The sequence below is a fragment of the Coregonus lavaretus genome (assembly GCF_964263955.1).
Source record: "Coregonus lavaretus genome assembly, chromosome: 1".
Classification (NCBI taxonomy): Eukaryota; Metazoa; Chordata; class Actinopteri; order Salmoniformes; family Salmonidae; genus Coregonus; species Coregonus lavaretus.
Genome location: NC_139988.1, coordinates 65,122,557 through 65,136,745, shown reverse-complemented (window position 1 = coordinate 65,136,745; position 14,189 = coordinate 65,122,557). Strand labels below are relative to the sequence as shown.

At 43.5% G+C, this 14,189-nt stretch overlaps 1 protein-coding gene across 2 annotated transcripts in view; it reads left to right on the top strand.

Moving 5' to 3' along the window:
* rhbdl1 (rhomboid, veinlet-like 1) overlaps positions 1-14,189 on the top strand; it is a 69,060-nt gene that overhangs the window by 13,046 nt on the left and 41,825 nt on the right. The window contains exons 1-3 of one of the 2 annotated variants that reach the window (XM_084176435.1): positions 1,601-1,675; positions 7,270-7,428; positions 13,954-14,178. In XM_084176435.1, the coding sequence (XP_084032561.1) occupies positions 7,363-7,428; positions 13,954-14,178 (291 nt within the window). In that variant the 5' untranslated portion in view covers positions 1,601-1,675; positions 7,270-7,362. Of the gene's footprint in view, positions 1-1,600; positions 1,676-7,269; positions 7,429-13,953; positions 14,179-14,189 lie in introns of those variants that run through there. The other variant, XM_084176434.1, reaches the window with a different exon arrangement.

The window sequence follows — 14,189 nt, the reverse complement described above, 5'->3', positions numbered from 1 at the left end:
ATTGTTTCTACTCACTGTTAGCTAGTAAACTTAGATAGCTAGCTTGCTAGATAGCCAATAATTGTCATTTACATCTGTTTGGAATCCCATCTTGCGTCATGCCTATAATTTTGTGATTTTGAAATCATAACCAATGTCAACCCTTGTCAATTATGTTACATAGCTGGCTAATAAAACAATTTACCATTAATGTTACACGTTTGCTGAAAAGTTACAAACGCGAGGCCTGGCGCATAGTAACAAGTTAGCAGGTGCCAGGCTAACTAGCTAGCCAACTCCAGTCATGCTAATGTTTGCTGGTAAGCCTAGCTTTAGGTGGCTGGTTGTAACGTTGTAGCTTGCTGTTTAGTAACTAGCCATATCTACGACTAAAAAGAGAAAAGTGTGAATAGGGCGGCTGGTAGCTTAGTGGTTAAGAGCGTTGTGCCAGTAACCGAAAGGTCGCTGGTTCTAATCCCCGAGCCGACTAGTTGAAAAATCTGTCGATGTGCCCTTGAGCAAGGCACTTAACCCTAATTGCTCCTGTAAGTCGCTCTGGATAAGAGCGTCTGCTAAATGACCAAAAAAAAAAAAAAAAAAAAAAAAAAAAAAAAAGGTTTTACAATCGAGATACAATAGATCTCAGATTGTAACAACTCATCTATTTTTAGTCATAGATATGACTACCTGTAGTTGTTTAGCTAACTTAGCTAGCTAGACTAGCTAGCTACCTTCCTAAGTTAGCAAACATCATTTTTTTTTATATTTCCCCCCAATGTAACACATGTTAGCCAGCAATACACAATATGGGTTTCAGTAGATAAACTAAAGTTAGCTAGCTAGGGGGCTTGCAGGAAAAATAACTTACTTAGCTAGCCACCGTATTTGTCATGGCATCGGCTGTAGCTGAGCTTCTAGCGAAATCTAACTATTTGTTTCGAATCCTCTTCGCTATATTCCGGTTGAAACATGTATGGTTGAATGTCACCATGTAGCAAAAATAATGCTCCATTATCGAATTCATGTTGGTGAGAGGAATCACTTGAAGCCATTGCGGTCTGGTCAGTTTTTTCCATTTTGCCCAAAGGATTGTGTTGTTGGTGTCCGCCTCCCTTTCAAAAAAGCCTACCTTAGGGGAGGGACGGGGCCAGAGCACCAAGCACCACCCCACACGGGTTGTAGTCTTTCAGAGACTGGAGAAAAGGTGTCAGCTTGTCTATTTAGCAATGAATCCGCTGATAGGAATATAATTGAAAGACATCCAATGGCTCTATCGAACAAGGACAACCATATCTACACGCACAAAAACGTATAGTGCGATCAGTATCACATAGTACCTTCGCGAAATGCCACAAAGCAGGATCTTTAATGTTTCACTACTTTTATTTTTATGAAATGCACTGAGTAGGATGGTCATTCCCATCCTCCTCTGAGGAGCCTCCTGGTTGAAGGGCTCTGGCTAGTATTACGTAGCCAGCTAGAAGGATGAATCAAGAAGCTAACGTTAAACAGAGCCTACCTCAGCAGGAGAAAAAAATAGGCTACTAAGTTCTCATAATAACTTTGCTTTACAGAGAGTAGGCTACTGAGACAGACAGTGATGTGGCGCTCAGTGGTGAGGCTGAGGCAGGCTGCAATGCCTGCAGAAGGAAGCAGAGGAGACAGATAGAGAGAGGAAGCAAGCAGAGAGAGTGAGGTTAGTACGGTGGTTTCAATGTGAACATCTCCACATGGCCTATCTTCCCTACATTAAAATGCAATCAAAATGCAAACAAAGTTCTAAAAATGTCATACGTTTTTGTTTATATCAGTGGTTGTTCGTCTTATCTCGATTGCCCACTGGAGTTTAGTTTACCCATTACCCACTTTTTATTTTAACCTCTACATCACTGATATTAATACAGAATCATAAGTAATATTCTAATAATTCATGTGAATATGATAATACGATCATCTGTGTGCTCCATTGATGTGTGTTTGTGCAGAGCTTGATTAGTAATGCCTAGGAAAATGTGAACGCTACGTAGTTTGAGAAAAGAGATATGTGTGTAAAAGGTTGATGATTTTATGCAATTCATCAGTACAACTGACTGAACAGTCGCTGATGCTATACGTGTCAGTGTGAATAATTTCTCATATTTCCCCCCTTTCAGGGGTATAACATTACAATTGTATAGCTAATAGGCTACGTGTTTGTAGATCGACTGAGGTGAATGAACCTACAGCAGCCAAGGTAGTACTGGCTGGGGTAATATTTGCTAGTTTTTGCAGTTTTATTTGCTTGTCCCCCCACCCTTCCAGACCTCACTAAAACTCAAACCCTGATTATGGTCCTACCCTCCCTCTGTACCCCTCCTATCATCCTAGTGTCCTACACTCAGCCTGTGCAAAACACTGGTTGTATCTGAACCCCTTCTCTCTCTCTCCTCGGCGCCGGGGGAAGAATTGACTGTGATTCAACAAACCTCCGTGAAACACACAGTAAGGGGATTAAGTAAAAATAGATCTGAGCCTTCTTTATTTCTTGGTTAATTTTCATACATGCATTCACTTTAGCTGCATTTCAGGAAGCCTCATACAAGCTCCAGGCGGTCAGGCCCAGTCAGCGAGGGGCCCCGACGTTCAGCAGAGATTACCCATTGTGTGTTATGTCGCTAGTTGACTGATTACAGTTGTGTGTTTGTGTGTGTCCCCGTGTCCGCGTGTTTGTGTCCGTGTCCACGTGTGTGTGTGTGTGTGTACGTTTGTACGTGTGCCTGCCTGTTGAGATTAAACATTTATTTTACAACAAAGCGGGATCATGAAAACACAGGCATTTACAGTAGTTCCTGGTATCAGCATTCAGAAAGGGTAGGGCGCTAACATTTGATTGCTAGTATCAACAGAGCAAACATGCTACCATCTGACTGGAAGCATCATCAAAGCTTACACACTAGTATCTGACTGCTAGTACCCTGCCTCTGGGTTAATAAATAAATAACAAGATACCTGGTGAGGGTGAGCAGTAGATTAAATGTTATTAAAGAGTTGCTTGTGTTCAATTAAACAGCTGTAAACGCTGCTGAAATCAGTACAGTGGAGGAGGAAAATAACTCCACAAAGACAGACTCATAGACACTTGTGCCTTCAGAAACTATTCATACCCCTTGACTTATTCCACATTTTGCTGTGTTACAGCCTGAATTCAAAACTTTTTTTCTCACCTATGTACACACAATACCCCATAATGACGACGTAAAAACATGTTTTTAGAAATGTTTGCAAATGTATTGAAAATGAAATACAGAAATATCTCATTTACATAAGTATTCACACCCCTGAGTCAATACTTTGTATGCACCTTTGGCAGCAATTACAGCTGTGTGTCTTTCAGGTTAAGTCTCTAAGAGCTTTCCATTGTGACCATTATTCTTTTCAAAATTCTTCAAGCTCTGTCAAATTGGTTGTTGATCATTGCTAGACAACCATTTTCAGGTATTGCCATAGATTTTCAAGTAGATTTAAGTCAAAACTCTAACTTGGCCACTCAGGAACATTCACTGTCTTCTTGGTAAGCAACTCCAGTGTAGATTTGGCCTTGTGTTTTAGCTTGTTGTCCTGCTGAAAGTTGAATTAATCTCTCAGTGTCTGGTGGAGAGCAGACTGAACCAGGTTTTCCTCTAAGATACTTCCATTTCTTTTTTATCCTGAAAAACTCCCCAGTCCTTAACGTTTACAAGCATACCCATAACATGATGCAGCCACCACAATGCTTGAAAATATGGAGAGTGGTACTTGGAATGTGTTGTATTGGATTTGCCCTAAACACAACACTTTGTATTCAGGACAAAAAGTTAATTGCTTTGCCACATTTTTTGCAGTATTACTTTAGTGCCTTGTTGCAAACAGGATGCATGTTTTGGAATATTTGTATTCTCTACAGGCTTCCTTCTTTTCACTCTATCAATAAGGAAAGTATGGTGGAGTAAATACAATGTTGTTGATCCATCCTCAGTTTTCTCCTATAACAGTTATTCAACTCTGCAACTGTTTTAAAGTCACCATTTGCCTCATGGTGAAATCCCTGAGCGGTTTCCTTCCTCACCGGCAACTGAGTTAGGAAGGACTGGGTGACTGGGTGTATTGAAACACAAAAGAACTGTCAATCTCCTTCGGCCTGGGGCTCCATGCAAGATCTCACCTCGTGGAGTTGCAATGATCATGAGAACGGTGAGGAATCAGCCCAGAACTACACGGGAGGATCTTGTCAAAGATCTCAAGGCAGCTGGGACCATAGTCACCAAGAATACAATTGGTAACACACTACGCCGTGAAGGACTGAAATCCTGCAGCGCCCGCAAGGTCCCCCTGCTCAAGAAAGCACATATACAGGGCCGTCTAAAGTTTGCCAATGAACATCTGAATGATTCAGAGGGGAACTGGGTGAAAGTGTTGTGGTCAGATGAGACCAAAATGGAGCTCTTTGGCATCAACTCAACTCGCCGTGTTTGGAGGAGGAGGAATGCTGCCTATGACCCCAAGAACACCATCCCCACCATCAAACATGGAGGTGGAAACATTATGCTTTGGGGGTGTTTTTCTGCTAAGGGGACAGGACAACTTCACTGCATCAAAGGGACGATGGACGGGGCCATGTACCGTCAAATCTTGGGTGAGAACCTCCTTCCCTCAGCCAGGGCATTGAAAATGGGTCGTGGATGGGTATTCCAGCATGACAATGACCCAAAACACACGGCCAAGGCAACAAAGGAGTGGCTCAAGAAGAAGCACATTAAGGTCCTGGAGTGGCCTAGCCAGTCTCCAGACCTTAATCCCATAGAAAATCTGTGGAGGGAGCTGAAGGTTCGAAACTTTAGTGACTTGGAGAAGATCTGCAAAGAGGAGTGGGACAAAATCCCTCCTGAGAGGTGTGCAAACCTGGTGGCCAACTACAAGAAACGTCTGACCTCTGTGATTGCCAACAAGGGTTTTGCCACCAAGTACTAAGTAATGTTTTGCAGAGGGGTCAAATACTTATTTCCCTCATTAAAATGCAAATCAATTTATAACATTTTTGACATGTGTTTTTCTGGATTTTTTTGTTGTTATTCTGTCTCTCACTGTTCAAATAAACCTACCATTAAAATTATAGACTAATCATTTCTTTGTCAGTGGGATCAAATACTTTTTTCCCTCACTGTAAGCCATTTTATATTCAGACTGTAACACAACAAAATTAGGAAAAACACACACACACACACACACACACACACTCTATCAGGCACTCCCAGGGATTTTCTGATTGATCTTCCTTGTCCCTAAATGGAGCTGTAGAGCTGTTAACCTTGTGGCTGCTGCAGTATAGACAGGTACTGCCAGGCTCAGTGTTTATACAGCCCCTCTCCACTCCTGATCCTGAGGCAGCCAGGGAAATTGCCTCTGCCCACTGAGTCACAGGGCCATCTATATTCAGAACGAGAGGACCCAAAACACAATGGGTAACATTGAAAGTCTCTCCTGTCTTTGCACAGACCAACATGATACACACTGTGAGGGACTCCAGAGTGATGCAACAGCTGAAAGACAACTGTTCCGCCCTGGAGCGACAAGGAGCTGTTGGTTTACTCTCTGATGCCTAATGAGTCTACGTTAGCATTACAGGAAGCATAGTAAAGGGCTAGGCACTGAGCGGTTGTCCCATGTGGTCTGTTTGTGCTGGTTGGGTTTGGCCTTAGGCAAACTCATACACAGACACTGCTAGACACCCTAAATATAAACTAGCACTGGATATTAATGAGCCATTGAAACAAATGAAATGGAATATTTAAAAAAGGAAGAAAAAGAGGCAGTACAAACATAACAACACACTCGGACGAGGGCCCATACACACTGTACACCACACGCACATACACACCCTATACTTTATGGGCCATTTTTAACCGGCACTATTTGGGCCGACTAAACTCTGGCGTTTTTATGACACTCCCCTGCTTAAATTAATTACGGGTTGGCCGAGGCATGCGAGCACCAGTGGTAATAACCCACGGGGGCCGGTCGCCTCGCAGTGAGAGTGGTGATTAATGAAAGCCACACTGTCCTGATTGGTCCACAAATGAAATTAGAACTTGACTCACTAACTCATTAGAAGGCAAACTGTGACTTCTACTCTAAAATGAAAGAAAAACTCCAGAGAATCTAATGTTCTCTGCTGATTTCATTCTGTACAACGACATATGGTGACAGCGGTGGGTTTTCAGTCGTACTGTCACGACTTCCGCCGAGGCTGCCTCCCCTCCTTGTTTGGGCAGGTTTCGGCGTTCGTCGTCACCGGCTTACTAGCTGCTGCCGATCCATTTATCCTCACTCCACTTGTCTTGTCTAATTAATCACACACACTTGGTCCTTATCCCCAATTAGTCATTGTATAAGTGTTCCCTCTGCTTCCTTGTCTGTGTGGGTGATTGTTTGTTGTGAGCTGTGTGTAGCTCGGTTGAGCTACACTTACCTTGTTGTTGCCAGGGTAGTATTTTCCCCTGTGCCTGAGTGTTGTTGTCGCATGCTTGCACAACTGTTTATCGACGGAATAAACTCTTTGGATGCGTATTACTCTCCTGCGCCTGACTCCTTCTATCACACGCATCACACGTACAGTGTGTTCAAGTCACGGTATACCATTTTGACATGTTGGCCCATTTCGGTTATCAGTCCTGCCAAATGACTGATGTTATCAGCCTGTTCTTTTCTTCTCTCCTGCCCATTTAATTAGAATAAATACAGCTAGCTAGTGTTCTGTTTTTAAGGCAGGTCTAATTCTTCCATTGACGTTCCCACTGATAGTATGGCTTAATTAACGCTGCTCTCGTTGACAGATTCTTCTCTCTTGGCTCTGTTGCTTTCCATTGTCCTGGTCTGTCTGTTCTATTGTGTCTCTGCTGTCGACTGCTGTCTATGGACTAGTTGATAACTACAGTACCTCTCTACATCACTGTTGCTTATTGAGTGCAATGTGTTTTTTTAAAAGCACTGCAGATAGGATGTGTTATGATAATGAAGAATGGGAGGTAGAGAAAGATAATTATTTGAATGAACAGGATTCATTCCCTTTGAATTTACTCAATTTAGGAAAGGAATGGAAATTCCAATTCAAGAATTCAAAAATCTTAATGGAAAATAAATGGCACTTTTCAAATCTTGAATTCACTGAATTGAAATGGAATTGAGCCCATCCTTGCTAATAAGCACTACCATCATCATCAACAGCATCATTCTGATCAGCCTTCACCGATATTAATGTGTTGTTGTGATCGCCAGCTGGACCCAGACAACACCGGTTTCATCGCAGTGGAGAACTTCACCAGTCTGGTGGAGCACCATGAGCTGCAGCTGGACCCCTCCAAACTGGACATGCTGTTCGCCCTGGTGCAGAGCAACGAGGATGGACAGGTGTGCTACCAGGAGCTCATCGAGCTGGTGAGTGACTGGGAACGGACACGCAGACACACACACACAGAAGCACGTAGAGGACACACACACACACACTTGCTACAGAATGATTCGAGAAAAGACAGCGAGGAGGTTCGTGATGACAAAATGTACCTGACCATTGAAGTATTTAGTTCTTCAGAAAGAGGTTTGATCTTTCTAATTAAATGTAATTATAAATACACACAAACAGAATGCAATGATAAATAAATACACACACACACACACACACACAAGTGCCACAGACACACACACACACACACTGTGATACATTATACTGTATTAGCTGTTGGTGGAGAAAAGGTGAAAACCCTGCCTCAATGTCTTCTACTGAGAAATGTCTTGTGATGCTGCTAGGAGGTCAGATATATTCTTATTCATTCCTCTCCACTTAACCAGTCTGTGTTTAGACCTTTGTTCCTATATATTTGAATTAATGCAAAGCCTTTTAAAGGGGCTGAGGTGATTCTTAGCCCTGAGTATAGTCGTAGATCAGAGCATGTTTCTTCTCCTCACAGCATATGGGTTTAAGCAGCGTGATTAATTCAACGCAATGCAATTCCTGACATATTTTCACTTCCCTAAGCTGATTCCTTCCTTCGCTCTGTTCTGCTCATGGTTTGTAATGATAGCTGTTTCATTTAGTTCCCCTTCCAAATGTTCAGGTCTCGCTTCTAGTGTGTGAGCAGCAATGCAGATGCAGGCGCTCTCGCTGACATTTCAACCCCTTCCTTTAGTTTGCCCTCCTCCTATCATCCACCCTCCCTTTTTGGATCTTCACGCCTCTTCCTTCTGTTACTCCCTCCATCTCAGATGTGATACTCTTCCCTCTGACTACTCCCTTCTGCAAATCTTATCCTCCTTTAATTGTACCCCTTTTTTCATAACGTAACCCCCCTCTCTCCCCAATATCATCCCCCCCCCCCTTTCCTTTAACCCCCCCCTGTCAACCGCTCAGATTCTGTTTTCTTCTCCGTCACCCGTGCAGCTCCAGATCTTATGTTAAAACCCTCCCCAGGTTTAGGCAGCATCAGTAAGACAGTTTAACATTCACCGTCAGCCAAATGCAAATTGGGTTCGATCAGCCCAGCATTGGTAGTAGCAGGCAGTAATCTAAGGTAATTTGAGAATGCCCAGCCTCACAGATATCGACATCCATGTCTGATTGGTAAAGATTTGTCTGACACACATGTGCACACACACAGTTTGCATACATTTTCACTGAATGGGCACACACACACTCACAGAGGACGTGCGCTTGCTCACTTAACACATGATCAGGAAAGCTAATACATGCACACACAGACTCATTCACCTTACACATGCTCACCATACAGATTTGCTGACTAATTTGGATGATATTCAAATGCTGACGGGAATCTGTTTTCTTCTCTGTGTGATGTGTGTCTTATAAGAGCGGGTCTGTACTGGTGGTGCTCTGGTTTAGTTTGTCGGAGAGAACATGCAAATGTAGCGTGACATTTCGAACCAGGTCATAACCAAACTGAGATCCCCCCCAGCCTCCCTCTGGTTGTCTTCTTCTCTCTCTCTCTATCACACTTTATTTTTCCTTCTCCCTTCCTCCTTCTGCCCCCTCTTTCTTTCTTTCTTTCTTTCTTTCTTTCTTTCTTTCTTTTTCCATCTCCTTCACTTTTCCTCTGTCTGCCTGCCTCTCTCTCTCTCTATCTCTCCCTCCCTCTCTTTCAGGGAGATTTATAAGAGGGACACCATTGACAGTATGTGACGGATGAATGGTATTTTGAGTTGGAAAGTGCACCGCTGCCATTATATTATCACCAGTGTCTACAGTCTGCCGTCTGGCCTGAATTAAGACCTGGCCAAGAAGATAAAATACCCCTGCCTGTGGACCTGGAGCAGTGTGTAGTGGGCTGTGTGTGTTTTCACACATCTGTGCACTCTAGATACTGTACATCAGCAGTTATGTCTAACTTTCAATCCTGACGCTCTTTTGGCCCCGAGGCGCTGTGGCTTTCATCCTGCTAGTCTGCAGAACGGGGATGTTAAACTCTCCTTTGCTATATTGGTCTTCGGGCTGTGTGAGTTATTGATCCACACATACTGTCTCTACATGACTGGGTGTACATTTGTCGGAAGCGAGCTCTTGGCCCACAAGTTCAGTAGCATGTGGCTGTGTGAGTGTGTAAATGTGTTTGAAGTCCCATGTTTTTCATGCTGGCTGATCAGAGCCAGAGAGCTCCATCAGACCAGCCTGAGGGGTGAATAACTAGCGCTCCGCTAAAGCCTCTCATGGGGGTCGCAGACCTGTACTCCGACAGGCCCACACACACTTACAAACACACATACACATACACACACACTTACAATGTTTACAACGCCGGCTGAAATGAGATGAAAACAGAACTGGTTGACAACTTTTTCAAATCCAATGTCTTTTGCACGTTGATTCCACATCACAATACGTTGACACTTTATGTTGAAACAACGTTGATTCCACCACACACCTCATTGTCAGGTGACTATTTTCAGGAAAGATTCCTTTCCCTAGTCATTGTTCATCCTTAATCGGAGAGATACACCAGTACGGATCCCACCGCTGCCACCATCTGTCAATGTGCGTTGTGTTGTAGTCATGACAGAAAAATATATAAAACGTTAGGCAAACTTTACCACGCATGCTTCAGTCAGCTACAGTACATAGTCAAGTGACAATATTTCCTCTTTCCTGTTTAACACTAATATTGCTGCAGGGATTCTCTGTGTTTCTGCTCCGCTTGAAGAGGGGATGAGGTAGAGCACCGTATGTCACCTGTGACCTGACTGAAGCGCTCTTTGGGAGTGTTTAGTGTCCCCAGCAAGGCCATTTGGGATATTTAGTGGCTCCAGTGTGGTCGTTATAGTGTTTACAGACTTCAATAGGGTCGTTCTAACAGTGTTTAGTGCCCAGGGTGCATCTGTCTTCTGAGTCGACAAGCAGGGCCTCACTGGAGGGACAGACAACACACACACACACCCTCGCAACACACACACACAAACACACACCCTCGCAACACACACACACACACACACACACACAAACACAGACAAGCACCATGTCTCTTTTAGTTGGGTTGCTGGCTACAAAGTGGTGCACTTTGCTGAAGTGTCGTGGAGTGAAGGTTTTTCCAGTTTAGGTCCTGATGATTAAACCATGAAGGAGGGTTGTGGCTGTGGGCTGCTAGGGAGATAAAGGTGGGCTCTCATTTTAAAAGGATTTTGGTAGAATGGCTCTGAGAATCTGGGTCAGTGGAGAAGGTGAGCGAACACAGTGATTTAGTTTATCTTATGTTACTGTGTGTGTGTGTATGTGTGTGTGTGTGCTTTTAATAGCTTAATAATACATTATAAATGACCAGTAAATGTGTGGTAAATGGTGTGCTGATCCTGTTTAGCAGAACTAAGTGATGGTGAGTCATTTACTACATGGTGATTCAGGAACATTAGGATTCCAACCTGGTTCTGCACAGTATGTAGTAAATTATTGAGTAACATTCATTGAATGATTTCTGCATTGCTTGCTGTTTGTGATTTTAGACTGGGTTTCTGTATAGAACTTTGGGACATCTGCCAAAAAAAGGGCTTTATAAATAAATTTGATTTGATTTTTCATCAAGCTAGTTAGCTTTAGAGCCTGGAGGACTCTGTGTAAGAGCGAGAGCTGATGCTCTCCCAATCAGCTATTCATTAAATAAGTTTGATTTTGCACCAAAGTTCAGCTCACATTGTTTGGTGAGCATCAGGCCCAACTTTGGAAATGTTCTGGAATGGATAGCCTGAATCATTTAGAATGACTCTATACCAAACTCAATATACACATGTACCTCTATATAGAGACAACTATGGAACAAATAGCATCTTTATGTGTCATTATTAATTCAAACTATTGAGCAGTACAGTATTGACCAAACACCAGTACTAATTAAGTCATGGACAGAGGCTGGAGCTGAGCTGAGTACCAACATGTACTGTAACCCCACACACTGTTCTCAAGGAGGGGAGTGTGAGCACCCTGCTGTTTTAAATACACACGTGTGCACGCACACACACGCACACACACACACACACACATACACACACGGGCATACACACGCAAACACACACCGATGTCAATTAGGTTCATTCCGGTCTCCCTGGAAGTTAATTATATCTTTAGCTCCATCTTTAGCCATAGCCTTTAATATCAATTATATTCCCTGGCAGAAATCTCCTTCTTGTCAGGGGAGTTTTAGCTGCGGACCTTGTTGATGCCATAGTCTGATGTGATGCTAGCACACCCTGCTAGAGTGCTCCTACTGAGTTTCTCAGGGCTCACCAGTCAAGTCATCAGCTTCCGTGCTAACGTGCTTTATTGTCTGCCTCCCTCTCTCACATCCCGAACTTCAAAGGCCGCTTAATTCTCACTTTAGAAGCGGCGGTCCCTCATGTCGGAGGAGAAGGCGGGGCAGAATGACAAGTGTCTATCTGGAAATGTCTCCCAGGAACATTCAGGAGCTCAAATGTCAGAGAGCGAGATGAAACGTGTCGCTAAGAGGAGAGGCAGCAGGTGTTTTGGGAGAACAAACAGATAAAACACTGGAAACACAGGCATCGTTTAGAAAAGAAATCCCACACAAACACCTTCCCTTTCTCCCATTCAGTCTCTTAAGTCTTCTAATAAAGACATTATTGAAGACAGGTGGAAACAATTCACTTCCGCAGTCCAACGGCAGCTGTCCTTTCCCGGAGCGAGTCGATCCACACAGGTATCCCATTTTCCCTACCTAATTTTCCTTTCCTTACTTCCTAATGTCTCCCTCCCATCTCTTCTGCTTTCCTCTCCCTCCTAGCGCACGGACAGTATAATTGCATTTCCTGGGCTTGATCTCCATGCTAAAATATGCAGTGGTGCAGCCACGGGAGGGCCGGCAGCTCCTCTCATGCTCACGCTGGTTATCAACATGCCACAGGCCCACACTCGCTCATTGTTCAACCCCGGCATCGTAATGACTTAATATGTGTCTCACGGCATCCCGCTCCGCTAAACTTCACCACCACCATCATCCACTACCGCTCTACAGACTAACTATATTTCTGTTATTCCTAAATTATTTTCTTTCAAGATTCATTTGTTTGTTATATATTTCTTAGTGTCCTTGTTTTTTTTTATTTTGTTAGCGCTGTATTGATATTGACCACGATTACTTTCATTATTTTACTCCCCGCAGTGTCCGGATGTAATGAGCCTGCACACGACAGCATCTAATGAATTATGGTTGGTTTGCTTTAGCTGCCTGTCTGGTGGGGTCTGTGGCGACTCTGACAACTGCTGCAGTATAGATGGATACAGTAGGAATGTGGCTTGCAATTTTGTCTGTGTATCATCTTGGATTTAAGCATTTCTCCATTGTATAGGTAAACACAGATCAGTTTGCTTTTTCCAGTGTCCTTTCCTTGTAGAGCTTTTCAGATTCAGATTTATTGTCGTCATAAGAGGACGTTCATTTTCTTCCAGATTCATGCTACAATATGTTTGTCATCTAGTAACATTTATATATTTTTTGGGTGGTTGCACCAGGGTGTTATCTCAAGATCCTACTAAAGCTGCAAACTTCCAGGGTTCCATGTACCAAGTCATGCTAGCACACAGCTGTATCGTTACTGCTCACTTAGAAAACCTGGAGTATCCATGATACTACTGTTATTTTACTGCTGCTCTTTAATTATTATAATTTTTTTTTTGTATTTTTTTTTTTACTTATCTATTTTTTACTGAACACTTATTTTTCTTAAAACTGCATTGTTGGTTAAGGGCTTGTTAGTAAGCATTTCACTGTAAGGTCTACACCTGTTGTATTCGGCGCATGTGACAAATACAATTTGATTTGATTTGATAACAGGAGGCTGTCATCCGTCTCCCCACCGCATTCTCCACTTTCCGCCGGGTTGAACAGTTCTACTCAGCAGAGCTTTGCCCCTCAATGGCAAAATCACATGGTTATTTTGAGTGAAGAGAGGCACCATGTGTACCTGTCAATGCAAGGCAGCGCTGAAATAATCTCCTCCACTTTTAGCCCCGAACGCTTCAAGTTGACGTGCGTCTTTTCTCTCCCTTGGAAGCTGGGAGAACGGAGATTCTCTTTGTTTGAAGTAGAGTGCAGCTGGCACTTTGAACGTCTTAGCCCCAGCTAGGCTACATGGCTTTTCAGTTCTCTGTGCCTTCAAAAGTTTGCTTCAGCACTTTAGGAAGACATAGGGTTGCTGCATAATAGTTGTGTTTCAACTTCTAAAAGCAGTTGCAGGCATTTAGCATGACAATTCAAATTAGCTATCAAATTATAGATTCAAAGGAATACTAACTTCTCTCTTTCCTTCTCTCTCTCTCTCTCTCTCTCTCTCTCTCTCTCTCACTCGCTCTCCTTCTCCTTCTCCTTCTCCCTCTCGCTCTCATTCTCATTCTCTCTCTCTCTCCTTCTCTCTCTCTCTCCTTTCTCTCTCTCTATCTTCCACCCTCCTCAGATGAGCAGCAAACGCTCCAGCAGTTTCCGACGGGCCATCGCCAATGGCCGCCGCACGCTGCAGCGGGAGATTCTATTGGACGAGACGGGCCTGGGCGTGTACAAGCGCTTTGTGCGCTACGTGGCCTATGAGATCCTGCCCTGTGAGACAGACCGGCGCTGGTACTTCCACCAGAACAGCTTGTGTCCCCCACCTGTCTTCATGGCCATCATTACCATCATCCAGGTGAGAGGTCT